Genomic DNA, 26,705 nt, shown 5'->3' with positions numbered 1-26,705 from the left:
TCTCGGAGGAATGAGAGAGATGCCGGAGGGGCATTGCAGCACAATGTGTTCTTCTCTCAACAGGTGTCTCTCACCAGCACAAAGCTGGCCATAGCTCTACATAACACATGTATTCGCAGCACACAGACTATGGTCCGTACTCCCCCCTCAGGGTGCACAGAATTCCCGAATCCGGAGAACGGCGCCTGGCAGGTCAGTCCATCCGGTTGCTGTGACGAAAACGAGCTGACTAAGCTAGTGTATCCGCAGATCCGAGAAAAAAAATATGGGAAAAACGCCAAGTGGCCGGAAGGATACTGTTCAATTGGTGAGAGAGTCGTCTTTCATTTTGTTATAATTCAAGAAAATGCAGTAGATTGAATAGAATTGTATACAAAGATAAAAAGCAGTAATGTAGTAGTATGGTGGGCTGTCTGCTTGACGGTGGGAGACACTAGGGCGGCTTCGGAGGTTGGTGAAGCAGAGGCTCGGCAAACTAGGCTTAGCGCCAATTCTGGCAAAACCTCCAAGCTCTCTCCCGTCCTTCCATCCATCCACAACCCTCCCTCCTACTCCTCCTCTCTCCTCCCTCTCCTCTCTTTTCCTTTCCTTCCCTTTTACCCCAATCTACCTCCTCTCTTCCAGAGTAACCACCTCTGAACCCTTCTATCACAATGTTCAGAAACGCTCTGCGGCAATCCAGCCGCGCCGTTGCGGCTGCCTCTGCCACTGGCCGGATCGCTTCGGTGAGTTCTTTTTCTTCCTCAATGCCCTCCATGTCCCATCTCATCCCAAAACCACCGAGGTCGATACCTTCCCACAACCCACTTACTTCCCCATGTCCGGTGGTCTTCCATCATGCTATCTCATCTCAATGGGTTCCATGATGGTCTTTTCGATTCTTTTATTGCCTTTTCTACCTGGTTTCGATACGTTTTGTACCGGTCGGTTGTGATATTGACAAATTCTGCTGCGTCTAGGCTCGCGCTGCCGTCCCCGCCGTCGCCTCAAAGCAGATCCGTAACTACGCTGCTGAGGCCAAGGCCTCGCCCACCGAGGTCTCTTCCCTCCTCGAGCAGAGAATCCGTGGTGTCCAGGAGGAGGCCAACGTCGCTGAGACCGGTCGTGTCCTCTCGGTCGGGTACGTCACCGCCCTCGCCCAATTTGACAAAAAAAAATTCAATCCCCGGCAATATGCCCTATAGCGTCAATACCAACAACGCCAACAACACAATTGCATTCGGATTCAATTGATTACTGTGAACTAACCGTGTTCTTTGGATAGTGATGGTATCGCCCGTGTTCACGGTATGGCCAATGTCCAGGCCGAAGAGCTGGTCGAGTATGTTCTGCCAATTGACATATCCCTCTGCATCCGAATACCCCGCTAACGGAACCCCAGGTTCGCCTCTGGCGTCAAGGGCATGTGCATGAACTTGGAAGCTGGCCAAGTTGGTGTTGTCCTGTTCGGTTCCGACCGTCTGGTCAAGGAGGGTGAGACCGTCAAGCGTACCGGTGAGATTGTATGTGACCTCTCACACCCCAATGGCATTATAGCATGAGTGCAAAATGATTAACGTACGAAAAGGTCGAAGTCCCCGTCGGCCCTGAGCTGCTCGGCCGTGTCGTCGACGCTCTCGGTAACCCCATTGACGGCAAGGGTCCCGTCAACGCCAAGGCCAAGAGCCGTGCTCAGCTCAAGGCCCCTGGTATCTTGCCCCGTCAGTCCGTCAACCAGCCCGTCCAGACTGGTCTCAAGTGTGTCGACTCCATGGTGCCCATTGGCCGTGGCCAGCGTGAGTTGATCATTGGTGACCGTCAGACCGGAAAGACTGCCGTCTCTCTCGACGCCATGTTGAACCAGAAGCGTTGGAACGAGACTGGCGACGAGAAGCAGAAGCTCTACACCATCTACGTCGCCGTTGGTCAGAAGCGTTCCACCGTCGCTCAGCTCGTCAAGACCCTTGAGGAGAACGACGCCATGAAGTACTCCGTCATCGTTGCTGCCACCGCCTCCGAGGCTGCTCCCCTGCAGTACATTGCTCCTTTCACCGGTTGCGCCATGGGTGAGTGGTTCCGTGACAACGGCCGTCACGCCGTTGTCACCTACGATGACCTTTCCAAGCAGGCTGTCGCCTACCGTCAGATGTCCCTGCTGCTCCGTCGTCCCCCTGGTCGTGAGGCCTACCCCGGTGACGTTTTCTACCTCCACTCCCGTCTCCTGGAGCGTTCCGCCAAGATGAACGACAGCCTCGGTGGTGGCTCTCTCACTGCCCTTCCCATCATTGAGACCCAGGGTGGTGATGTCTCTGCTTACATTCCCACCAACGTCATCTCCATCACCGACGGTCAGATTTTCTTGGAGTCCGAACTCTTCTACAAGGGTGTCCGCCCCGCCATTAACGTCGGTCTCTCCGTCTCTCGTGTCGGTTCCGCTGCCCAGGTCAAGGCCATGAAGCAGGTTGCCGGTTCCCTGAAGCTGTTCTTGGCTCAGTACCGTGAGGTTGCTGCTTTCGCCCAGTTCGGTTCCGACCTTGACGCTTCCACCCGCCAGACCCTTGCCCGTGGTGAGCGTCTGACTGAGCTGCTCAAGCAGAAGCAGTACTCCCCCATGGCCGTTTCGGACATGGTCCCCCTGATCTTCGCTGGTGTCAACGGTCTCCTTGACTCCATCCCTGTCGGCAAGATCCTCGACTGGGAGGCCAACCTCCTCTCTACCATCAAGACCAACCACCCTGAGATCCCCCAGACCATCGAAAAGGAGGGCCAGGTCAGCAAGGAGCTTGAGGCCAAGCTCAAGGAGGTCATTGGCAACTTCAACAAGTCCTACCTCGCATAGGTGAGCCAACACACATCTCAGGTGCTATAGTCCACCATGTACCGTTCCATTTTTTTCCTGACTCCATGTGTGTATAGATGAGATAGCTTGTACAATTTCAGACCACTGTTTTTCCTTTTGTTTTCAAAGCTTCGGGTTGATCCAGTTTCTATTTTTGAAGTGATGCATGTCGATCTATCTGTAGCTATGATGACGGATTAAAAGAGAAATGGTGGGATAACAGCAGAAAAAGCACTCTACGAATAATATCCTGTACGTTTAGAAACTCTTTCATTATTTTTATTGCACGACAAGGGAAACATGGGCTGGACGATAGATTCGACATAAGACCCATTCTCTGGAATATGATGGTTATTACGGTCTATTCGTCTACGGTCATACACCTGTCGATGTCGGTATGCAGCTCGAACACGATTTCTTTTGTTTATGATTATTTCTGCGGTAGATTTCTTCATTGTAGATCTATTATAATCGGAAACTCCCTCCCCCCTCCAAGTAGTGGATTTAGGATCGTTGTGGTATCAAGATCAATTACGGTGAGAGTATATATACATCCACGTCAGGCGGGACTGGTGGTTTATCCAGTGATAGTGTGGATGGGGGGGAACAAAAGTCTACCCACTACGTTTCACGCTTTAAACCTTCGAGACCGGATAGAGACATTATCCTGTGGTCCAGTTCCCTAACATCTATTCCCAAAACCGCCCTGTCAGTGCGCTGAATGCGGCATCTTTTCTGCATTATCGATAAGCGAACCAGTCTTTTTTCCCCAACCCAAATTTTCAAACGCAACTCCCCCGCCGCTCGGGTCAACTACTACTCGTCCCCCACTAACCAACGACCTATCGACTCCAATTGCATTGGCATCGAGTGCGTGCACAACTATTCAGAATGGCTTCGCAAACAGAACCCCCCAGGTGCAAGGTTGTGCTGTCCAAGAACATTGCGAACGGCCTGCTCACGGAGGTCCACGAAGGGGTTACTACGTTGGAGAGGGCCCCTCATCTCGTGGGGTTTTTGGCCAACAATGACCCTGCTGCGTTGATGTATGCCCAGTGGACGGAGAAGACTTGTCTGGAGCAGTGAGTACTCTTACCCCTGTGCTTGGTCTTCTTCGTTGGCTTCGTTCCGGACGCTTGCGACATCGGAGGAAGCACATGTATTGCCATTGTCCGTCGCAACGACTAACATGTCCTGCTCTCCCATTTAATAGCGGCTTCCGCTACTCCCTCCGCGAAGTCTCGCGCGACAACATCGAAGAATCCATCCTTGCTGCCAACACCGACCCCGAAGTTGACGGTATCATCATCTACTACCCCATCTTCAACAACCGTCAAGACCAATACCTACAGCAAATTGTCGACGTACACAAAGATGTCGAAGGCCTCAGCCACCGCTACATCTTCAACATGTACCAAAACGTGCGCTTCCTGGACCCCGAGACCAAGCGCCAGAAGTGCATTCTCCCCTGCACGCCGCTGGCCATCATCAAGATCCTCGAGTATCTCAACATCTACAATACGATTTTGCCGTATGGGAACAGACTGTTTGGCCATACGATTTGCGTGGTGAATCGGTCTGAGGTCGTGGGGAGGCCGTTGGCGGCGCTGTTGGCGAATGATGGGGCCTGTGTCTATAGTGTGGATATTACGGGAGTGCAGAAATTTACGAGGGAAGGGTTGAAGAAGAGTACGCATGATGTTGTTGATATGGAAGGGTGGTCGATTAAAGATGTTGCACCGTTGTGTGATGTCGTTATTACCGGTGTGCCTGGCGAGAAGTATAAGTTTGATACTAGCTTGTTGCGTGAGGGGGCTGTTTGTGTCAACTTTTCGAGTGAGAAGGTGTGCTTTCCCGCTCCATTTTGGACCATCAATAATGGCTGACAATGATTCTCATAGAACTTCGGACCGGAGGTCAAGGAACGTGCCTCTATCTTCGTTCCTTCAATTGGAAAGGTGACTATCGTTGTCTTGCTCCGGAATCTTTTGGTAAGTGACAACAACCCGTTCCTCAGACAATCAACAGTGCTAATTACATGCAGAGACTCATCCAGAACCGGAGACTGGACGATGTGAAGCCGGCAGCTGCTACCGAGAGACCCGGTACCCTCGAGTCTGCGTGAATGCTCTACGATGGCCGGTGATATTGATACCAAAACTATAGATTTCCGAGTTATGTTTTGAATGTGTTTATGCTATTTTCGATGATCGAACAAAAAGAACTATTTTGGTGTAAGCAAGTCACGCATCTGGAAATACTCAAGTGCTTCATAACCTTTAACCTTTTACTCTTCGTAACCATACACCCAAAACCGAAATCAAATCAAACAGAAGGAAAAAACCTCTGCTCCAGATATGCAATCCATCATCTCCTCTTCGTAACATCCTCATCATCTTCACCCCTCGGCGCCACAGAACTCGAAGCACCCCCCGTCTCCTTCACCGTCTCCTTCGCAGCAAGTCCCAACACCTCAATCTCAGATGCAAGCCACTCCCGCAATGACTCAGGATGAAAAGTCCCGTCTGCAGAAAACCACGTTGTAAACGGCGTTTCGATAACCTTATCCTCCAGAGCCTTCCCAGACGGCGTTTTGTACTGCACGCGAAGGTTATACAGCGGCGAGTGCTTCTTCGTCGAGGAACGGATCGAAATCTGCAATCTATTAGAAACACCGTCCACACCCCAAGCAATAGGCTGAAAGAAAAAAAAAAATAAAGAAAAGGCACGTACCAATTCACCACTCCCCCTCCTCCCGCGAAACACCTCCCCACCCTCAACAAACCAAACCCAATACGTGAAAACCCCATTCAACACAAAATACGCACTTACAGCCGCGATGACCCACGACGACGTCGTCGCTTCCCAGCCCAGATACCGATCCGCGTAGAATGTGGCGCCTGCAATCGCGACGGCTGTGTAGCCCAACAGGAAGCGGATGTTGGTGAGGGTGTGGTCTTGGGTGAAGGTGTACGGGGTGGGGAGGGTAGTTAGATAGGGAGAGAGGGCGTCGTCGGTTGTAGACTTTAGGTCTGTAGTTGTCTCTGGTTAGTATGGGTGTTTGTTTGGATGGGAGGATTGAGGCAAGGTGCTGACCATTGGATGAGTAGACAGGCACTTTGGTTGTCGCCATTATGATAACTAAGTTGTTGCGCAAGTAAGATAATCGAAACTCAGAATAAATTCCGCGGATGTTGGGAGAAGGAGACTGCTTATGTCTACAGAGTACACGGCAAGGCGTTTTGCGGCGAGCTGTCCCTTTCGCGGAGGCGGAGCTAAAGCGGCAATACAAGCCAGGCGCTAACCTACCACGGAGAACTCAACCTCACCTCCACCGTTCACTTTACATACAACGAACGGCATCACCAACGAGGGACAGGACGATGGCATTGCAAGGGGCTGAGCAGACGATCCTTCGGGATCCAGCTCTATTGTGAGTTTTTGTTGACTGAGAATTGAGAATTGGACTGTGCTAACGAGGATCGCGAAGCTATTGGATATTGATTCCGATTACCATTGTCATGGTGAGTCCCAAATCCCAACCCATATACTCGAGAATATAAACTGACCTCAATCACAGATACTAACAGGAATTCTCCGCCACTACGCCACTGTCCTCATGAACTCACCCCCCAAACCCCCATCCACGCTCGCCGAATCCCGCGAACGCTACTCCATCTTCCGCGGTGTTAACCTCCGCAGCAACGGCTTTGTCCTACCCACCGAGTCCTTTGAGATGCGCAAGAGCTATCTTATCTCCGCATACGAGAATGGCGCGTTCTTGAAGGACCCGGAGAACCGGGGCCAGCCGCCTGCGAATCCGATGACAGACCCGGCGGGCATGGATGCTATGATGGGCATGATGAAGGGGAATATGATGATGATGATTCCACAGACATTGATTATGAGTTGGATTAATGCCTTTTTTTCGGGATTTGTTATTTGTATGCCCCCCGTCTCCCTGGGGACTTGTAGGGTGCTAACTGCTGTAGTGAAATTGCCGTTCCCGCTTACGATCCGCTTCAAGTCCATGCTACAGTCTGGTGTTATGACCCGTGACCTAGATGTCAGGTGGGTGTCTAGTCTGTCATGGTACTTCCTCAACCTGTTCGGTCTGCAGTCTGTGTTTGGGTTTATTCTTGGTAGTGATAACGGTTCGTTTTCTCTCACCCTTTAAATTGAGTATCACTAACAATAGCTGCAGCTGCGAACCATATGGCTTCGCAAATGTCTGGTATGAATCCTACCGCTGGCATGAACCCGTTCCAGCCCGGTCAGGACCCTGATAAGTTGTACTTGAACGAGGCGGAGAACCTCGAGGTCATGGAGCACTTCTGCATTTATGATGGGATTGAGGAAAGGATTTTGCACAATCTTGCTTCCAAGTGATGTCAGGGGGAGTTAGTAGGATTGTGGATTACGAAGTTATCTCTGGTTTATATTGCTGAGATGTGCAAATGCAGTATACAGATTTTATATTACATTATTACAGCAGAACCAGTTCATAATGAATAAGAATTTTTTCATTGAACCATGAATCGTACATAAAATGCAATAGTCGTCAAACATTACTCATAACTCGCCTAACGAGGATCAAGAACCCCATTGAGAATCCAAACCTCACCGTTAGACACTTTCTCAGCAACATGATCCACCTCAATATGCCCAGGCTCGATCTAAACACAGCATCAACACAACCCCATCTCCCAAGCATAAAACCAAAGCAAAACTCACCACCATCCTATCCCTCTCCCTCACCCACCTAACCTTCTTCCCACACAACGTCTCAGCCTCCTCTCCCTCCCCCCACGGACAAACACCCACAATATGCCCCTCCACAAACCTCTTCAAATTCCCCTGCGCCCGATCCTTTCCCTCTCGCCCCTCATACGCATTCACCTCGCCTAATCGCTCATAGTCTTCGGGGTTTTCCCAGGGTTTGTGCGGCAGGTTATGGATTGCGGAGTTGCGGGGGGCTAGGATTGTGATTTGTTTGGAGGGGTTGTTTATGTGCGAGAGGGCGGACTCGAATTCGCGGGTTAGCGAGGCGTAGGTGTTGACGAGGCGGGTTTTGGACAGGATGTCGGCGATTATGGGGCCGTTTGAGCTGGACATTGTTGAGGTGGCTGGGAAGACTGGGGAATTTGAGCTAGGAATGCTTGTTGGCTTTGGAGCCACTCCTGTACTCTGTGATCTGAATGTTCGTGCCGTAAACCGGGGACGTCAACGTATGGACGAGGCAGACGTTTGCAGTTGCGATGAGAACCCTCGAGAGCAGATACTGTGCAGATAAGCAAAATTGTAACAATAATAAGAATACCTATAGACAAAAGCCTCATTATACAAACAGCGCAAGAAACTACATGGCCATTAATAACATCTGCGCTGTCAGTTGTCAATGACGCAACAACCGACCCTCATTTCACGTGACAATGCGGAGAATTTGAAAATGCACGTGATATCTATCGATAAGGGCCAGTCCGGGCAAGCCACAAAATCGGCGTCATGTTTCCGGTCGCGGAAAGACAACTTGAGGGGAATTTTACTTTAAGATTGTATATTGCTTGCATGCTCCTCGTTGCCGTTGCGCTTTGCGAAGATGTCGGCCTTGCAGACGTTTCTGCTGGTCGTTGACCATAATAAAGAGGAAGCGAAGGAGATTGCTGAGCGGGTTGCTCATGGTGAGTTCTTCCGGCTTGGAAGCATCAATTGAGGAGTTATGGGATTTTCTTGCTAACGGTAGTGATGCGTTAAGATGTCGAAACCCGGAAAACAACCCTCATCGAAATCGTGCAGTCCCTGGGCGAGTACATCAATGACGAGGATTCCATTCTGCGGGGCAAAGCCGTTTCCTATCTCACGGCCGTGATCAAGGCGCTTTCTCCAAAGTACCTGTCGAGACAACAGATACAGGTTCTGACGACGTTCTTTTGCGATCGCATTGAAGATGGAGGTGCTGTTACTGGGCTGGAGACGTTGCAGAAACTGGATCGGTTTCATAGGGAGTTAGCTGAGGAGGTTGCGAGAGCGTGAGTACTGGCCTTCACAATTATCCGTCGAGGGCGAGGTCTGACGTGGATATAGAACGTTTGGATACCAGGGTTTGCAGTCGCGGTCCCAGTCTCAGAGGTTCCAGGTTTATCAGTTGTTGAATGAGTTGATGTTGAATCATCGTTCTGCGCTGCGGGAGATGGGCGATGACTCGATTGTTGGGATTGTGGACTTGATGACTGGGGAGAAGGATCCCCGGAATCTTATGCTTGTGTTCTCGATTTTGAAGGTGGTGATGGTCGAGTGGGATATTTCCAACCACGCTGAGGTATGTGTTCCATATCACTGGGGTCTATGTTCAATGGTTAATGGTGACAAGACTCTATTCGATGCGGTGTATAATTACTTCCCCATCACGTTCAGACCTCCTCCGAACGATCCTTATGGTATCACCGCGCAGGACCTGAAGAATCGCCTGCAGGAGTGCATCTCTTCGACGAGACACTTTGCACAGTATGCTATTCCGTCTCTGCTGGATAAACTTGATTCAACCTCTCCGAATGTCAAGAAAGACGCACTTAATGCACTGATTGCTTGTATCCACACATTCGACCCAGACACCGTGTCAAGATATTCCATCACCATCTGGGAAACTCTAAAGTTCGAGATCCTCAACGCACAAGAGGAATTCCTCTCCGATATTTCGCTAGAGGCTTTGCAGGGTATCGCTAAGCGACTATCTGAAGGCGTCATGGAGGCTTCGCCGCAATTGCCTCTTGCTCAGTACTTGAGACCGATTACGAAAGAATGCAACGAGCAGTTACGAGAGCCTCAGCAAAAGCAAGCGAAGCCTTCCCAACAAATCTTGAGCTATACATCTGCTGCATCGGCCGTCGCATTGACCTTAATTGTGCAGAGTGTTGTTGCGCCGCTGTTGACAATTTACCAGGAGGCCGATGGGATCGTCAAGCAGAGAGCTCTGCTGGAGACGTTGGTTGTTTTGTTCGATTCTGCTATCTCAGTCTTTGGAGAATGGACTTCGCGTGGTCTTGAGACCATCCTTGGCAATCCTTTGCTGGAGTTTAAGGATCAGTTTTCTGAGATTTTCGGTCAAGCATTAATGGGGTCTGCAAAGGAAGAAGCGTCTTTCCGCGTCACGGCGCTCAAGGGATTCCTCCGTCTATCGACCCTGCGTGACTTTTTCCAGGACAACGAGATAGGACTATTCGTGCAATATCTCGATGAGATTCTGCTGACGGAAGAGTCTGTGGGCCGGGATGATCTCAAAAAGGAGGCCATTGCCGCTCTCGCTGAGATCTCCAAGTACAAGCCGCGCCTGATTATGGACATAACCTTCCCTGCTTTCGTGGCAACTCTTCCGGACTCTGATGATGGAACAAGCTCTAACTACTTGCCGACGCTCGAAAGCTTGGCGAAGATCAGCGTTGAAAAAGATATCTTCGAGACATTAGTGCGCCGTTTGTTGAGCAAGCTGACTATCTTGCTACAGAAGGAGGAGCCCGGGTCGCCAGCATACCCAAGAGCAATCCTCTTGACCATTCTCTATGTCATGGAACAGAGGAAGATGTACCAAGATCCAAACCTAGGGCTCTATTACGAGAAGATCGTAATGGGTTTCTGCAAGAGTGTTGCTGCTTCGGCTTCTGGAAAGGCAGCGAATAGGATTCTAAATGATGCTACGGTATTGGACACGCTGGGACGACTCTGCAACTTGATTGTGCGATCTGTTTCAAAACAGCAGCAGGATGAAGTTGCTGCGAATGTTTACACATTGTTCGCTCCAGCTGAGGAGTTCTCGCCGGTTCCTTTTGCACAATCCGCAAGTGAAGACCACCAGCGTACGATGATCGTGTCGACATACCTCCTCGCAGGCCTATCAAAGGACTGCACAACCATCCCCTACACAACCTCCAACATGTCCGATCTTCTCTCAGACCTAATCCAACGCTCCACCACCTCAACCGAACCAGCAACACAACTCGCCCTCCTCCGCCACTTCTCCCTCCTCGTCAACAAATTCCTCTCCAAGACCGATGTTTCCATCGCCACAGAAAAATTCACCTCCCTCCTCCCCTCCAACACAGAATCCCAAACCCAACCTCTCACCCCCGAAACCATTAAAACAACCTTCTGGCTTTCCAAAGCCCTCATCCTTCGTCTCGTCCCCAGCACAACAACAATCCTAACATCCCTTCTCTCCCTCCTCTCCTCCCCCTCCGAAGCAACAAGCACAACTGCCTCCCGCGGCTTCGCCATCCTCCTCAGCGATGACGATGTCCTCTCCCCAATTAACGGTGCCAATGTCCGCCTCCTCTGCAAACAACGCGTCTTCACAACCGTCATTCCCCTAATCGCCAATAAAATCCGACAAGTCAATATCGCCGGAAACTCCGATTCAAAAGCCCCCTCAGCGCCAGCGCATATTAAACCAGCACATTTAACAGCGCTATCGGGGATCCTATCCACTATCCCACCAGCACTCGTCATGCCTGAATTACCCACTTTACTTCCGCTGCTCCTTCAATCGCTCGATCTCCAAACTAGTGACTCCCACGCAGTCCGTGCAGCAACACTAGAGACACTTGCCGTGATCATCCGCGACAATGGCGTCTCTGTGATCGATGAATGCGGACACATTCAGAGCCTTGTCACGCGCCTTCTCAACACAGCTGCCTACACACCTGGTGCGAAAGCAGCAATGAACCCCTCGCGCCTCCGTACAGACTCTGTGAAATGTCTGTATCTGCTTGCGCAGACGCCGAGTCCGGATGCGCCTGCTGTTGTAAGGGCGGGCAAGTTGTCGCCGCTGCTGCCGGTTAAGGCGCAGGTGTTGAGGGCGTTGAAATTGGTGCTTGATGATCCGAAGAGAGATGTTAGGAAGGCGGCTGTTGATGCTAGGGGGGCTTGGTTGAGGGGGGTGGATGATGCTGAGGAGGATGAGGATTGAGTAGGTTTGAAAAAAGTTGGCATATTTAAAAGAAATTTTATGTTATGCTTGATGATGGTATATAGATTTTAAATTGATTGCATTTTGGTACAATTCAGTCTTATCTTCTAGTTTTGCGGCTACTTTTCAACTGTATCTGTCCATGTCCATATTCGCATGTTAAACCATTACCAACATATTATAGGGCTATGCGTTGATGTCGCAACCATAAAACATCAAAAATGTCCCCAACCCTCAGCTCATTCCTTAAAACCAACCCTAACCGTCATCCCCATCACCAATAATCTAACTCATTAACCCTCGCCGAGCTCGTCGACGATGACCTCTCCATTCCCAACGCAACCATACCACCACCACTCTTCGCCGGTACAAGACTCGGCACCAAAGTCTCCACCTCCTTCACTCCATCTAAATAATCATCAAGCCCAAGTAATCTTCCCTGTTGCGCCGCCGCAGGAACTATTGCCGATGAAATAGGCTGTTTAGGTATACTGGGAAGGGAAAGCGGGCCAGCACCAGCGCCAACACCAACGCCAGGGTTAGTTCCGACGACTGTACCGGCTGCCGTGGCACCAACACTGGGAACGGCACCAGTGACAGCGGCGGTTATGGCGGATAGATGGACTTCTTCGATCCCCGGGCCGTAGTTCCAGAATCCTATGCCGTCGATTTTCTCAACGACGGTTTTGGTGAGGTGGAGAAGGTCGCCTAGGCCGGCTGTTCCGATGGCTGAAGCGACAGGGCTGAGGAGCGGAGTTGCATTAGGAAGAGGTGATGGCGAGGATAACGAGGGAGAAGATGAGAGGCGTAGATTGCTCATGCCGTAGTCGTCTGCGACGAGGGTAGCATGGTTTCCCAGGAGATCTGGGCTTCGCCAGTCTTCTGTGCGTTCGCCGATTTCGACGTCCGTGTTTGTTTTCATGAATGCTTCGATAGCGGGGCTGACGAGAGAGACTTCGTACCAGAGTCTGCCTTTTTTGATCATTTCGGGGTGTGGTGCGCAGCGGGCTCGCAGGGCTTGGCTGTCTGATGTGCTGGAGCCGATTAGGAGGTCTTGAATTTCTGTCACCTGGAGGAAGATGTCGTTGTCGTTGTCGTTGATTGCGACGATTTGGTTTTCTGCCGTCGGAGATGTGGCATTGTCAACAGCAGCAGCAGCGTCTCTGTTACGGATGTGTCGATGGCGAGTCCAGCGTTTCATGAATACTTTCTCAATGACGAACTTGTTTCCCTTGGGAAAGCGGCTGAAGATACGGATGAGAGACTTTTCCGGTTGCACCCAGAGATTATCGACAAGATACCGAACAGCCTCTTCGAGTTCCAGATCGGTACCGGCAACATGCTCGATAACACCAGAGAGGACCATGCTGGCATCCCAGATCTGAGCGGGAAAGTGCATGTTGACAGCACCGAGCGTCTTTGTTGGCTTCCGAATTGAATGCTTACCCTGTTCGTCAATTGCTATAATAAAGGGCTGATTTGCAGTGGTGCGACAGTGAAACTCGTAGGAAACATTATACTCAGTGTAGTCCTGCTCGAACATATGGCGTTTACCCTCAGCCTTTGACGTTTTCAGATCAATGATATGGTCGACATCTGAGCCAGCCGTGGTAAGTCGATTGATAAACTTCGTCGTCGGCGCAGGAAGGCTATTGCGTGGCTGGAAGATCCTCGTCCACTCGTCCACAGTAATCGAGTCCTGGTTGTATGACTTGGGTAGAAGAGGTATGAGAACAAGGCCGAATTGTGCTTCCAAAGTCAACGGACCGCTGAAATACTCAGCAGCTTCGAGGGCAGGTCTCAACGCTTCGAAAACGCTCTTGATTTCAGCCTCTTGCTGCCGCAAGTCCTGCAGGTCCTGCTTCTTAGCACCAGAGAATACTGTCCTGGGTTTGACGATGAGGTCGGTTGGCGTTTTGGGCGTTTTAACTGGCGCTTTTCTGGCTGGCTTAGGAATCCCCCAAGCATCCTCGAGAGTGGCTTGTCGTTTAGCTTTGGCTTCGGCCTTGCTTTTCGCTTTCTCACTTGGCTTGCCCGCTTTGTGGTTCATGGTGAGGTGGAACTCTCTGGTGTCCGCTTCGTCATTAGTGTTCTTCACCGTTTTGACAGATTTCTCGAGTTCCGCGATTCTCTGACGGGCGAGTCGCATGTTGATTTCGCGCCGGTCTTTGGGAGGACGTGATATATTCGAGACGGTCGAAGCATTGTCGTCAAAGCCAGATATGTCCTTCTTCTCGCGAAGGGATGATTTCAAGTCTCGGAGCCTCTTCTCCTGCAAAGTTAGATCCTCGCCACTAACCAAACCAGTCGGGCTCAGAAGGGTTGCCGTAGCAGTGCTAGGCCCCAGAACTTTGCTCTCGGTTTCGAAGTCAAGGTCAAGCAAGTCCGGGGGAGTAGAGCCTTTAGTCTTATCGGGCACCTGCATGTCCTGCATTTCTGTCTTATCGGCATGATTTGCGACTTGTGGAACTAGCGCAGGTTGGTCAAACGAGAGCATAGAGTGCGAGGTTGGTTTTCCAGGAGCAACAGGAGTGAGAACATCGACAAGCTCCTCACGCTTTCCCGGCATTTTCTTGGGCGCCACGGGTAAGATCTCAACATTCGCTTGTGAGCCCTGTGGAGAATTTGAACTGCCAAATGAATTCTTGGCTGAGTGCTGAGGGGATCTTTGCAAGCCATACTTTGTCGGGTCGAAAGTTGGCATTGTTAGCTTGTCCTCGGGAGACTCTGGCCGCGCCGTCGTAGTAGAGTCGTGAGGGGAGTCTGGGCCCTTGAACATAAGATCGGTAGGTGAGGATACCCGATCGGTAGGCTCGTACTGCATCTTCCATCGCTTGCGAGGAGTCGAGGTCTTCTTCCCAGGAACAGTGGACAAGGCTTTGGTGTTCTCAGCTGTGGGCTCTGGTGCTGCTTGAGGTGTAGCGGTCCCAGCAGCCTTGCGCGTTCGGATACCAGGGGTTTTCTTGACACCGGTGACAAGAGTTGGTGTCTCGCGAGGACCTTCAAGCTGTTCAGGCTGTAGTACGATGTTAGTCTCAGGTTCTGGTTCAGGCTCATTCTCCATCTCAGCTCTCTCGACGACCCACTGATTCACCCGCGTGGCTTTTTCAACAGATAGAAATGGATGGGGAGGAGCAATTCCAGAAGTCACCGCCTGTGGATTAGCCGTGTCTTTCTCGATGATGGACTCCATGTTGATGAACTCATCTCCCTTTCCAATTCCTTGGAAAGTAAAGTCATTCCAGATACGCGACTTGCCGGGTTCGTTAGAGACTTTGCAAGGATTGAGAAGATTATCCGGTAGATTGAACTTTAATGTATCGGGGTCGAGCGAGAGAAGAAACGTAGCAAAAGTCTGGTTGAGAGTGGCATTCAAGGGCAGATTAGGGTCTGTGAGAATCCGACGCAGGGCTATGGAATTTATCTCGCTGTAGTTCTGAATCCGAACGCGAGTGTTCTCATTGTGTTGCGCCATAATCATGTTGGTCACCCGGGGAGCTTCAATGAGGGACTAGTAGACAATGGTTAACTATAAGACCAGCCATTCAGTTGGGGTAGTAGTCGACTTACCAATGGCTTCTCAATCCGTGTCAACTTTCCTAACGCATCCTCAACGTCAATCTGGTGCTGACCAGTTACCTGGATTCCGAGGGTATCATCTATAGCCGTAATCTCCGTGCCGGTCATCGCCGCAATATCACCCAAAACCTCCTGGAAATTGGCAAGGCAACCCGGACCACCATTTTCCGAAATCCAGTATTTAGTGGAACGATTGAGGGACACAGGAATCAGTTCGTCGTTCGAGTCGTCGACCAATGTCAACAGACCTTCTTTGCGGTCCTTTTCAGATTCAACTTTAGCCTGGTCGTCTTCGTCGTATATCGAGGGGACGTCCAATTGGCGGATCCGCGGCATCTATCACTCCAGTATAAGTATACCATTCGGTACCCATGCCAAACGGTGCAGAAAGCTGTGAGGCTTACATCCAAGAGGTCTTTGTTTTTCTGCTCTTCGACAAAATCAGACATGACCGATACGAGCTTCGCGGAGGAGCCTTCAAAGTTTCCCTTCATTATAAGAACCTGATAAAAAAGGAATCGTTAGCTAGACCTCTTCCAAAAAAGGAAATTCTGGAAGGCACATACTTCATCTGGTTTCGAATACTCCAAGAGGCAGTTAAAATCGGGATTGGCTTTTCTGCACGAATTGTCAGCATATCCAATAGGACCAATAAAAACCACAACTAACCCGAACTCATTCTGTATCTCCTGTACCTGTGATAGTGAATGGTGATCAGCGCTCGTCCGTTTCTCAGCCATTCCTGTCAACGTACTCCTATATCCTCAAACGCCCACATCGACGCCAACGTTAGGCGCTGTCTTGTCGCCATTTCGATCCTGCTGGGTTTGCAGCTAGTTATGGGGAAATTGAACGGATCAGGATGATAGAGAAGAATAGGAGGAAGGAGCTGGTTGAAGAGGGATTTGCTGGGTTTGTACGGAGTAGGTCTTCCCGGTTGTTTGCCAAAGCGCTCTCAGCAGCTTGGCCTTACAATGGATGAAATATTGATTATTTTGCTTGGTATGGATGAGATGGATAAGACAAGAAAATGGAAAAAAAAATCAAAGAGAAAAAAGAGAAGATGTTTGTTGGAGAGGAAAATGAGAGGAGAAAAGTCGCGGGGCAAACAAGTGAATGCGTAAGAACAGTTAAACCAGTGAAGATAGATCCAGCCTATAAATACTTTATTTCCATCATGTATTCACAAACAAAGATATGGTTAGATGCATATTAAAGCAGTGACTAGCACGCCATGATAAGGGAAAGGAATTCAATTGTGATATCCACAAACGAAAACCCCAATTGCTCCTGCCAGAGAAGAACAGCCTGCTGTCAACATGAGAGGTCGCTGTATTTCATTATATGCTTCCAAATTTATGTTCAAATGTATTCATCATGGCCATTGATGTATCACAGATCACAATGTAAACTCCAGATAATAAAAAGAAAAAAAAAAAAAAAAAGTAGAAAATAGGATGAGCATGGTATTCCCCCCGGGTATCAAGACTCCCAAACTCCACGCAATGTCGAGAAGATCCCGGGAACAGTAGAGCAGGCAAGAAAGCTGCAAGTATGGGAAGTAAAAGTAGTGAAACAAAGGAAAAATATCCACAAGACAAATACACATCCGCCTCCTTCGTTGGCGAACTTAAGGCAGTGTCAGAATCGGTTCTAATTCGGAACTCGACACAGCTGACGAACTGGAAAGCAATGTCAGTTGCTCTTCGGGATGTAGGACGACCATTTTTGAGCTAGACCATGCTCATCAATTCGTGTTGGTAATGATGGTTGGAAGGTGGCAATCATTGCTTCTCTCCTTTCCGTGAGGAATCTCTCAACCCTTCGCTGACTTGAATGACCCATTTCATGCGCCCTTCTGTTTCTTTCATTGTAGCGAGAGTCGTGTCGATCTTGGCTTCATTCCGATAGCCGTTCTCGATTAACCTTCCCATCTCTTCCTCTCTTGCCTTTTTATACGCTTCGTAGGTCTCAAAAAGTTTGGTGAATCTCTCCCGGCTAGCTTCGATTTCATGGTCTTTCTCCGCGAGGATAGTATCCAGCCGTTCCAGATCCCCGATTCTTTTGTCATGTTCGGTTTTGAGAGCGATATAGTCGTCGCGAATGGTCTTGAATCTCCTCTGTTGCTCTGACCGATCTCGGTTTCCAGACTGGGCAAGCACGTCGTATTGGGTCTTTGAATAATTGGCGATTTCTTGTAATTCAGCAACTTTCCGATTATAATTGTCGCGCGCTTCAGTCATCAATTGGTCGGTCCTGTTGGCCGTATTCTCCGCCTTTTGTCTTCGTTCCTTTTCGCTCTGCGCCTCCGCCCGTAGTTCTTTCATCTTTTGGTCTTTGCGCGAAATCGACTGGAGGTTCGTTTCGTTCGCTACTTCGAGATTCCGGAGGCGTTCGCCGATATTCTGTACCTGGGTCTTGAGGGTATCGTTCAAGGTCTGCGCCTCTTCGGCCTTGGACCGGTGGACGCCACATTCGCGCGTTAGGCGGGCGATATCCTCCTGGAGAGCGTGAATAACCCGACCAGATTTGCCTGTCGTTGCGTGCCCGACCGCGGAAGACCATTCTGTCGTTGAAGCGTCGCCGTTTGCGGAGTGGGCGTCGCCGTTCGAAGGATTAGGAGAGAGGGGCGGATTGGGAGAGAGGGAGATCGATTGATCTGTGAAACAACATAGAACCATGAGCCTACCATTTTCTCCAAAGACTTTTTAATATTTTGCCACAACAAACCTGTAGACTCAATCACCGTCGCCCCATTCTGTTCCTCCGACGACTTGGAATCAAATAAACCGTTGGCCTGATGCATATTTAAAAACGTAGTGTCCACATGGGGCAAACTAATACGAGGAGCGTGTTTTCGAGGGAAAAGACCTGGACCTGAAAGAGGCAATGGAACAGTGATGTCTGTGTCAGCATCGTGTTCATGGTACGGTTCCTGACTACTGCTCTTAGCGCTGCTAAGCCTGCTTGCGTCCTGAACGGGTTCCGCCTTCGTCTTCTTCTTGCTCCGGCCGAATCGGACCATTCCGACAAATCAGGAGAACGGAGGGCGGCTTTCGAAATGATGCTCAACACACGGCGAACCACGGAAACAACCTTAACGCTGGCCGCACAACCAAACGGCGCTTCCACGGAAGATCCAGACGAACAGTACGGCAAAGCGACCGATAGACCGGTACTCTGGAGATGATGTTCTGAAAACCATGGAATGGATTTTGTGTGTGTAGTCTTGCGGTCGGTTTGGGTTGGTGGTCAATTGGCGATGGGTTTTAGGAGAAGGGAAAGGCCCGAAAGAGGTCTGACTGGGTTCAAGAAGAGACGAAGAGGAAAACGCTCGGACTAAAAGGACTAGCAACAATAGAGGTCATAATAGCATCACAGCACTAATAATGACGATAATGTTGAATGGAAGGAAAGCTTCCTTTCTCCCACGCCAAACCCCCAGGGGAAATAAGGAAGTCAGACATACCCAGGAAAGTGGATCAATGCTTAGATTGAAGGGGTCCTAATAATCGTCTGTAATAGCGCAAACTGTCTGTATGCACTGGATCTGCGGCAGACAATAACAGTAGGAGAATTAATTGAATTGATGATCCTTCATGGCCGCGAAGGGAAAATTAGAGGTGGAGGATCAACTAACTCTGTATATCTCAATGGAGATGCGCGCTGTCAGATACGCTGTCAGATAGAGAGCAACTGAGGAGATATATTGCTGGCAGACAGAAGAGAAGATATATCAAAGCTCAAAGGAACGGTGGATATACGGACAATGGATATATAGCGACCCGGGAATGTACGTGAAAGAGAACTGTCAACGATGGGAGAAGAGAATGAGGCTGAACTGTCGCTACTGCATGATTTGCGCCTACACTGTTCAACTACGCTAAAAGGTGATCTTTTGTTTCTGATTCCAATTTGTCATTTTCCTCCTTTTTTTTTTTTAAAAAAAAAAAAAAAAAAAAAAGATTAGTTTGCTTATGAATACTCCGTACTAAACCGCCTGGGTTGTGCCCCTATATATATCCGCGACGACCTCAAAGCGTCTGCAAGCGATGCGGCATACAAAAAGGCACTTTACTCATTTAGCCAAAATTAAAGATATTGACAAACGATAGATATTCTACGAGCGATGCATGGAGATATGACAGATCAGAGCAAGGTAAGGGAGATATCAATTCTTCATATTGTATGGATCGATTATAGCAGTAAAACCCATGATTGACTCGTCTCGTAAGAGACAGGAAGCAATTCGTGAAAATGACCATGAACAGACAAAAGCGCCAAAATGACCAAGACGAACACGTAAACCATGGTTCCTCCCACCGTACGCCGTAACACGTATAAAAGTACAGATATGTGACTCCGGTCCATATATACACCAGCCATCAAAACAAAACCAGCGCGTACAAGATAACATTTTCTTTTTCTGCTTGGAGCAATCCAGTTGACCCAAGAAATGCAAAATACGACCAATCCAAAGTGCGTGCAAATTCCAATTATATCCTCTATGTCGTCAAGACGAAAACCGCAGCGACAGCCCCCAGTGCTAAGTTAACAGACACACCGATAAACGAAGCTGCGCCAGTCTGCTCGCCATGGCCCACAGTGCTCTTGCCGGAAACAATGTGAGAATCATCGGACAACGACTTAGCATTCGTGTGGGTAGGGCGAGCCGTAGAGAGCGTGGTGGTCGTGGCATTCGAAGGATTAGGGCCCTTCGCGAGTGGGATGTGCGTCTCATCATGGCTGACCTTCAGATGCCCGGTGTAGTTGGTCTCGTCACCTTGCTTGATGGTTAGGGCGTAGTCATCACCATCTTCGATATCGTCCTTGGGAACCCAGGTGAAAGAGCCAGCGTCACCGGGAACCTCGGCAGTGATGGTCTTGACGCGGTGCAGGTTGGTTGATTCGCCTCTAGCCAACTCGATCGTAACAAGCTGCATGGAGGGACTATGGTCAGATACTCTTCAGGGATGCCAGGGAAAAGATGGACACATACCGCACTCGATGCTCCGTCCCACTTCACCGTGGTGGAGTGTCCAGGGTGGATCTCCTTAGGCCATTCGGTGAATGCGAAGCCTTGAACCGTGACAGCGAGCTGGGACAAGCAAGCTCCGAAAGCAAGAACGGCGTTGGAGAAGTGCATCGTGATGGTACTGATGGAAGTGATGAAGTCGATAAACGTATATAGCGGTGCAAATGCAATGATAACGGCTGCTATCCAGTAATAGGATATGTTGGTACGCTGCGAGAAGTGTATTTAGCGAAGATGTTGAAGAGACAATGGAATCGTTTCGTAGACGGAATAGGTCGAGTAGCCGGACGTACTTTCCTAGATCACAAGCGACAGAAACAGCAAGCGCAACTGAGGAACTTTTCGAGGTAGGTACGACAGGGAACGTTACCTGATTGGCACTTTCTTTTTAAAGTAGTTCAAGGTTTGTTTTTTTTCCCTTTGGGTTGAATGTCAGAGACAGAAGTATGTGATAGGAATCTTGGGCTTCAGAGTTGATGAGGAATGATGGACTCGAAGGCGAAATCTAGCAAATAAATAGGTTAACGGTCAATAAATAAAGTAACATTAACAGCCAAAGTGTACTACCCCAGACAACGAGCAGTAATTCAGAATGTCCAATCATTTTCGATTGTTCCGGATGCCACATTCCTGGCGGCATATCGGGTTCCTGATATGGAGCATTTGTTGTCGTTGGTACGCCAACAATACCGTCCGAAGAATGCGTACTGGAACGTAACATTACCCAGACAATCTCGATTATCAGGTCTAGAACAGTATTCGGGCCATGATCACTGCGGACTTGGTAAGGACTTGCTTAATCTAGATTGAGGACCCTACTTCAGGAACATTTCTTTGTGCCCTAGAGATCCTGGGTATCCAGAACAGAACTAGCCACATTCATCAATAGCCTACTAATTAACAATGTTCAATATGCAAAAACATCCAATTTGCTCAAACTCGCGTATCTTTGTGCATGTCGTCCCTAACATCCCTCTTTCTCTGCAGCTCTGCAGACTGTACTTGACATGCAGGACGGTATCACCGGGAGAGCACAACAGCAACGCAGTAGCACCGCATGCCATTCAAAGAATCTAAATTCGTACTTGATACCAATTCCCCGACCAACGCCATTTGGTCAAGATTCTCGCGTGCTCGTTCTCGTTCCGCCGAGCAATGCATGCCACATTATGCAAGGGTACATCAATCTCGGCACGGAGCTCAACATGTGATTGCCTATTATATTGCATGTACTGCAATTAGATATTTTTCGTGGGACACGAGGAGGGCTGGTTTTTTCAGTTGACTTGTATAGAGCAGGGCGTTCGTGGATAGGATATCGATGTTGTCGTGTCCGGGAGCTTGTCGAATCGATTCCTCTTCCAAACCATCACGTCTACATAGGGGAATAATAAACCAATGAAAATCAATCAGCGTTGCTTGTCATATACCTATCAATGGCCCTGTTGCATTCGCACCGGCCGCCGCGAACTGATGTCAATGGGCGTTGTGACGTATTACCCGAAGAAGAAATTTTGATGATGCCTAGTATACATCATTTCCCCAGATCCAGGCTGTCGGTGCCTTCCCATTCAGAGCTTATTGCTGTTGGAGAGCATTGTGGACAGAAGAAACACTTTCCCTATATCAACTTGCGCGCTCTCTTCTCCAATGTGCCTTCCGTAATGAGAAGAAGAGCACGGAGAAGACCGAAGTCCTAGTAAATATGAACCTCAACTGCCTTCCTTCATCTTCTTCTCTTCTCTTCGCGTTGGCCACAAGTTTATCCCTATACTGCTCTCTCGATACTCCGCAATAGCATTCGTTCAAAAGGACTCCCTCGTATACCGTGGTCTCTGTTCTATACCATCCTTATCCCTCATTCTACAGTCGTTACCTCATCTATTGACCCCGAGATGTCTTCGTCTTCGATCCTCTCTTCGAAACCCTCCACCGCATCCTCCAAATCAACAAACTCCTCTCATCCAGCACTGTTCAACCTCATATACCCACGCTTCTACCGTGCTGCATGCAACACGCAATCATCTGACAAACCTCCCGAACCATCGAGGCTAGCCGACATCGACCACGAGTCGACAACCAACGAAGCTCGAATCAAAGTCATCCAAGCCCTCACGGTCTGCCGCACCGTCATCTCTAGTCTCGAGGTGACCCGCCTTCGCAAGTCTCGCGTCGGCTTCGACAATTGGCTCTCCTTCTGGGAACGAGTCTACAGGCTGGAACTCGCCCGCAAGGTCGTAAGTCCCGTGGTACACGCTTACCGTCTGATTGACGAGCTTTTCCGTACCGTTGCACAAGAACTCAAGTGTGCCACGCAGCGGTGCGTGAACTACGTGATGCAGGCCCAGTCCGCTACGGACATCTCGCAAAGCGTCCAGCTTTATGACCCGGTTATCAGGCTCTATTGTCGACGTCGACGGAAGAGAGCCCGAGATATACTGGACGAAATGCGTGAGAGCATCAAGGATATTCCAATGCACGTTAGCGATGATTTTTTCACGGATGTGAAGCGTGGTGTGTTTGCGTTGAATGAGCGCTGCGAGTACCATCCTGGTGATCCAATTGCGGAGGAGCGGGAACGGGTGTTTCGTTTGGAGGTATCCCCGGAAGGGCTTTGTAACCAGGCGCTGTCCCCGCAGTTCTATCGTGACCATCAGGAAAGAATTATGCGGGTTTTTCATATTCACTACGATAGATTGCATCGGCAAGAACTGGTGGAACAGTTGGAACAGTATCATGCTTGCACCGACGTCGACGAGGGTTTGATACATTGTCCTACAGCAACGGGGCAGGGGAATGATGCAGGGCCGTCACATGGGCATCCAGGGGTCTGATTGTGATTTTGGCGTCTGTTTTTATGATTTTGTCATTCGTTACGGGTAACTTAAGCCCCCGGGGTTAATAATGGTTCATTAGATAGTTTGTTACCGCTTGCATGTGCTGGGAAAGGGCTGGGAGTCCTTTCGGAAGTTTGCAAGATAGGGAATCCAAGTGCTTTGGTCTCAATATTTCCAAAGTAATTCAGCACAGGCTCTAAAAGAAAAACTTCTAAACAAAACAAAAAAAAAATAAACTATTATGTAAAATCCCACAAGTTCCGCATCAGACTCCCAGGCGCCGTATCGACACCACCATCCTCCTCAAGCCCCCGATCCGTAAAAATCCGCTTAGGAATGTGATACTCGACAACCGGTACTCTCCTAAACGGCCGATCCTCAGTTCCCAACTCTCCCTGCAACATGCCCTGATACGTATAATCAAGGAAATCCTCCATATTATACGCTTGCTTCGTAAACTGCTGCGAGATAATCTGCGCAATAGCAGCGACGTTGGGATGGTAGTGAGTCTGCAGCGTGACGACTTCCCAAACACTACTCTCGACGGCGTCCGTGCGGGTCGGGTCCGGCTCGTCGGGGTCGAAGGGGTCATCCATGCCCTCTGCATCGAGCTCGGCTTTGAACTCTGCGTCGTGGATGGCGCGATGCATCATGAATGTTGTCGTGGGGTGGTTTTTGAAGAGATTGTACATCCAGGGTATGATGGCGACGATGGCTGGTGGCGGGGCGTTCAGCGCGAGACGCGCGAGACGCTTGATGAAGCTTGCAACCAAGGAGACGGGAAGATGCGAAGAATTAAGAAACGTATTCAACAACCTCAAGAACCGCGAGCGATGTTTCGAGTGCAACAAATCTGCATCCAAAAGCGAGTACAATTTTGTATAGAACTGCGGATAATCGAGATTCTTCTCACGAATGAGGTAGAACAGTCCCGAAAGGGCGAGGAGGGACGTTGCGCCGCCGAGATCGTACGAGTCTGTGAGGAAGTCCATAAGTAGTTCTGGACGGGTGAACCAAGGCTCGATGTGGTGGACCATCATGCGGAGGAGGGATTTGCGTTGGGATTGGGAGAGGGAGTTGGATAGGACGGAAAGCCAGGCATCTTGGGCGCGCTTTTTGTGGGAGCTGACAGAGGTGAGTTTTTTGTTGGAGGTGCTGGTTTTTGTGAGGAAGGTTTCGAATGAGTGGGAGGGGTCGGGGATTGTGTCGTTCGCTGAGAGGATGGTGATGAGGGTTTCGAGTATTTGGGTTGTTCGCTCTGTGGAGGCGTATTCGCTGGATCAATTGTTAGCGCTTGCTTGTGTTGACATAAGGGCATTGACGTACGAAATCCTTGCGAATGTATGAAACCTCACGTCCTCGTAGGCCTTGACGAACTTTTCGATAAACTCCGCCTGCAGTGCTTGTCCCTCCGGCGCCTCGATGACGGCCTCGAAAACATTCTTGAACAGACCCGAAGACCAGACGTAACTGTCCGCACTGGGAATGTGTGTCACTTGCTCGCCGACAAGTCTCATGCTCAGAGTCAATGCCGTGACCTACTCCCATTAGCGAGTGTTCCGACATGCCTGCAACACAAGATATATACATACCTGAGCAGAAGCGTCACCCTCACGCATGATATTTACCAACGCCTTCTGGTATTCCTGGAACCGCTCTTTCAACCACGCCACGATAAGCTTCTCGTTGTCATCTGCCCGACTCGACTCTGTCAAGCTTCCGGCCGCGATCAATCTGCTGAAGACTCGGCAGAGAGAGACTGCAACGGGCAAATTCGGGTTCTGTGCATTTTCCCCAACATCTAGTATCGACAGCAAGGTCGCGATATTGTTGTAATGCTTTCGCGATTCGGAAATTTGAATTTCTAGTTCGGTGATCTTCGACATTGTCGCATCTTCGTTCGAATCGGTTGCGACTGCTCGGCGCTTGGACGAAGAGGAACTGTCCTTGGCGCTCTTTCGTTTCTTTGAGCCCACGGTTGCGTGCATAGCGGCCGGCATGATGTTTAGATTAAATATTCAACTGTAAATCAGTGATCAATTGCTAGCTCGACTTCTGCGCTCATGAAATTTTGGATATCGCTCGGTTATGCAATTTTTCCGAGAGCACCGCACTAAACCTCATCGGGATAGTGTGGCCGCACCGCCCAAACCGCAATCCCGACCTCAGTCTCCTCAGTTCCGTTCACCCATCATAATTCCTCAAGGACTAACCACCTGCTACAATGGCTTCGCGATTCGCTAAGACCGCCATGGGTATGCTGCAACTTGCCCTCTTCGACAATTCAGACTCCCTGAACACTCACTGACCGGCCTTAGGTGCTGCCCGCCTGCGGCCGACCCTGCCCACGCGCAACCTCGCCGTCACTGCCAACATTGCGGCCACCCGCTCGGCCTCCAACGTCCCTGAGGATCCCAAGAAGAAGGCTCAGTCGATCCTCGACTCTCTTCCTGGCAACTCCCTGGTTTCCAAGACTGCCATCCTTTCCGCCGCTGCCGGTGTCTCCATCTCCGCCATCAGCAACGAGCTCTACGTCTTGAACGAGGAAACCGTTGCCGCCTTCTGTCTTCTCAGTGTTTTCACTGCCGTTGGCAAGTATGGTGGCCCCGCTTACCGCGACTGGGCTGAGGGCCAGGTTCAGAAGCACAAGGACATCCTGAACGCTGCCCGTAACGACCACACTAGCGCTGTTAAGCAGCGTATGGACAACGTCAACCAGCTCTCCGGTGTTGTTGACGTTACCAAGCAGCTCTTTGCGGTCTCCAAGGTAACACAACGAACGAATTAAATATGTTGTCGAATTCAATCGCTGACTACGTAAAAGGAAACCGCTCAGCTTGAGGCTCAGGCTTACGAGCTCGAGCAGCGCACTGCCCTTGCTTCTGAGGCCAAGCAGGTTCTTGACTCGTGGGTGCGTTATGAGGGTCAGGTTAAGCAGCGCCAGCAGCGTGAGCTTGCCGAGACCGTCATCGGCAAGATCCACAAGGAGCTTGAGAACCCCAAGGTTCTGCAGCAGATTCTCCAGCAGAGCGTTTCTGATGTTGAGCGTAAGTATTTTGCCCGCTTTTTGTAAGGTTAGGTAACAAGTATTGACTTTAATGCAGGTATCATGGCCGCCAAATCCCAGTAAGTGGGTTCAGAGTAATGTGTCGACATTATGTATAAAACCAAGATCCGTTCTGAATGCTACTTAGACATTCAATAGCATTTAACTCGATGATTCCAATGTAAACATAGTCTTATATCCAGTGCTCATCAGTATATTGTCTTTCGAATGGGCAGTATTCCCCGCCTACTATAGGTACCCCTGGTAGCATGCCAGCCATGGCAACGTCATTTGTATATCTCGGTAGTCTCAGGAACCGATGTTTTAAAGATACCTCTGATGATACTTTGGACCAACCGATTAGGAAATCCTGCAAAAAGTCCATGCATGACCTGTCTGATGCAAGCCCTTATGTAATCCGACTCCTTCAG

At 49.7% G+C, this 26,705-nt stretch overlaps 12 protein-coding genes across 12 annotated transcripts; 6 read left to right on the top strand and 6 right to left on the bottom strand.

Annotated features, from left to right (window-relative positions):
* The first annotated feature begins 640 nt into the window (after positions 1-640).
* Positions 641-3,261, top strand: EURHEDRAFT_416120 (F1F0 ATP synthase subunit alpha). The gene is made up of 5 exons (XM_040782873.1): positions 641-725; positions 960-1,120; positions 1,265-1,321; positions 1,382-1,502; positions 1,568-3,261. The coding sequence occupies exons 1-5, from the start codon at positions 654-656 to the stop codon at positions 2,816-2,818; spliced, it is 1,662 nt and encodes a 553-aa protein (XP_040635534.1). The 5' UTR covers positions 641-653; the 3' UTR covers positions 2,819-3,261.
* Positions 3,262-3,425: 164 nt separating this feature from the next.
* On the top strand, positions 3,426-5,040 carry EURHEDRAFT_526014 (methylenetetrahydrofolate dehydrogenase (NAD(+))). Its single transcript, XM_040786967.1, has 4 exons — positions 3,426-3,900; positions 4,032-4,662; positions 4,720-4,809; positions 4,836-5,040. The coding sequence occupies exons 1-4, from the start codon at positions 3,710-3,712 to the stop codon at positions 4,941-4,943; spliced, it is 1,020 nt and encodes a 339-aa protein (XP_040635533.1). The 5' UTR covers positions 3,426-3,709; the 3' UTR covers positions 4,944-5,040.
* Positions 5,041-5,185: 145 nt separating this feature from the next.
* On the bottom strand, positions 5,186-5,951 carry EURHEDRAFT_533443 (signal peptidase complex subunit 2; the record flags this gene model as incomplete). Its single annotated transcript, XM_040787248.1, has 3 exons — positions 5,186-5,473; positions 5,552-5,850; positions 5,915-5,951. The coding sequence occupies 3 exons, from the start codon at positions 5,949-5,951 to the stop codon at positions 5,186-5,188; spliced, it is 624 nt and encodes a 207-aa protein (XP_040635532.1).
* Positions 5,952-6,201: 250 nt separating this feature from the next.
* On the top strand, positions 6,202-7,207 carry EURHEDRAFT_405758 (ER membrane complex subunit EMC3; the record flags this gene model as incomplete). Its single annotated transcript, XM_040780409.1, has 4 exons — positions 6,202-6,251; positions 6,309-6,342; positions 6,399-6,972; positions 7,023-7,207. 4 exons carry the CDS (start codon positions 6,202-6,204, stop codon positions 7,205-7,207), a joined length of 843 nt encoding a protein of 280 aa, XP_040635531.1.
* A 194-nt stretch (positions 7,208-7,401) lies between these two features.
* Positions 7,402-7,933, bottom strand: EURHEDRAFT_380765 (uncharacterized protein; the record flags this gene model as incomplete). Its single annotated transcript, XM_040779332.1, has 2 exons — positions 7,402-7,494; positions 7,553-7,933. The coding sequence occupies 2 exons, from the start codon at positions 7,931-7,933 to the stop codon at positions 7,402-7,404; spliced, it is 474 nt and encodes a 157-aa protein (XP_040635530.1).
* Positions 7,934-8,325: 392 nt separating this feature from the next.
* On the top strand, positions 8,326-11,837 carry EURHEDRAFT_526011 (MET18/MMS19 family protein). Its single transcript, XM_040786966.1, has 4 exons — positions 8,326-8,499; positions 8,574-8,847; positions 8,903-9,137; positions 9,189-11,837. The coding sequence occupies exons 1-4, from the start codon at positions 8,418-8,420 to the stop codon at positions 11,775-11,777; spliced, it is 3,180 nt and encodes a 1,059-aa protein (XP_040635529.1). The 5' UTR covers positions 8,326-8,417; the 3' UTR covers positions 11,778-11,837.
* A 214-nt stretch (positions 11,838-12,051) lies between these two features.
* Positions 12,052-16,167, bottom strand: EURHEDRAFT_405755 (uncharacterized protein; the record flags this gene model as incomplete). The annotated part of the gene is made up of 5 exons (XM_040780408.1): positions 12,052-15,288; positions 15,348-15,692; positions 15,761-15,859; positions 15,923-16,051; positions 16,111-16,167. 5 exons carry the CDS (start codon positions 16,165-16,167, stop codon positions 12,052-12,054), a joined length of 3,867 nt encoding a protein of 1,288 aa, XP_040635528.1.
* Positions 16,168-17,140: 973 nt separating this feature from the next.
* Positions 17,141-18,381, bottom strand: EURHEDRAFT_518155 (uncharacterized protein; the record flags this gene model as incomplete). Its single annotated transcript, XM_040786642.1, has 3 exons — positions 17,141-18,015; positions 18,087-18,291; positions 18,346-18,381. The coding sequence occupies 3 exons, from the start codon at positions 18,379-18,381 to the stop codon at positions 17,141-17,143; spliced, it is 1,116 nt and encodes a 371-aa protein (XP_040635527.1).
* Positions 18,382-19,418: 1,037 nt separating this feature from the next.
* EURHEDRAFT_526008 (GPI anchored serine-threonine rich family protein) lies at positions 19,419-20,877 on the bottom strand. Its single transcript, XM_040786965.1, has 2 exons — positions 20,356-20,877; positions 19,419-20,293 (listed from the first exon to the last, which is right to left on the bottom strand). Exons 1-2 carry the CDS (start codon positions 20,500-20,502, stop codon positions 19,862-19,864), a joined length of 579 nt encoding a protein of 192 aa, XP_040635526.1. The 5' UTR covers positions 20,503-20,877; the 3' UTR covers positions 19,419-19,861.
* Positions 20,878-22,286: 1,409 nt separating this feature from the next.
* Positions 22,287-23,225, top strand: EURHEDRAFT_464220 (uncharacterized protein; the record flags this gene model as incomplete). The annotated part of the gene is made up of 1 exon (XM_040784942.1): positions 22,287-23,225. One exon carries the CDS (start codon positions 22,287-22,289, stop codon positions 23,223-23,225), a length of 939 nt encoding a protein of 312 aa, XP_040635525.1.
* A 61-nt stretch (positions 23,226-23,286) lies between these two features.
* On the bottom strand, positions 23,287-25,263 carry noc4 (ribosome biosynthesis protein NOC4). Its single transcript, XM_040785877.1, has 3 exons — positions 24,821-25,263; positions 24,555-24,766; positions 23,287-24,503 (listed from the first exon to the last, which is right to left on the bottom strand). Exons 1-3 carry the CDS (start codon positions 25,226-25,228, stop codon positions 23,468-23,470), a joined length of 1,656 nt encoding a protein of 551 aa, XP_040635524.1. The 5' UTR covers positions 25,229-25,263; the 3' UTR covers positions 23,287-23,467.
* A 138-nt stretch (positions 25,264-25,401) lies between these two features.
* atp4 (F1F0 ATP synthase subunit 4) lies at positions 25,402-26,538 on the top strand. The gene is made up of 4 exons (XM_040782872.1): positions 25,402-25,483; positions 25,547-25,995; positions 26,053-26,275; positions 26,333-26,538. Exons 1-4 carry the CDS (start codon positions 25,453-25,455, stop codon positions 26,356-26,358), a joined length of 729 nt encoding a protein of 242 aa, XP_040635523.1. The 5' UTR covers positions 25,402-25,452; the 3' UTR covers positions 26,359-26,538.
* The last annotated feature ends 167 nt before the right edge of the window (positions 26,539-26,705 follow it).

Source organism: Aspergillus ruber (genome assembly GCF_000600275.1).
Source record: "Aspergillus ruber CBS 135680 unplaced genomic scaffold scaffold00031, whole genome shotgun sequence".
NCBI classification, from domain to species: domain Eukaryota; kingdom Fungi; phylum Ascomycota; class Eurotiomycetes; order Eurotiales; family Aspergillaceae; genus Aspergillus; species Aspergillus ruber.
This window is presented reverse-complemented; position numbering and strand designations above follow the sequence as displayed.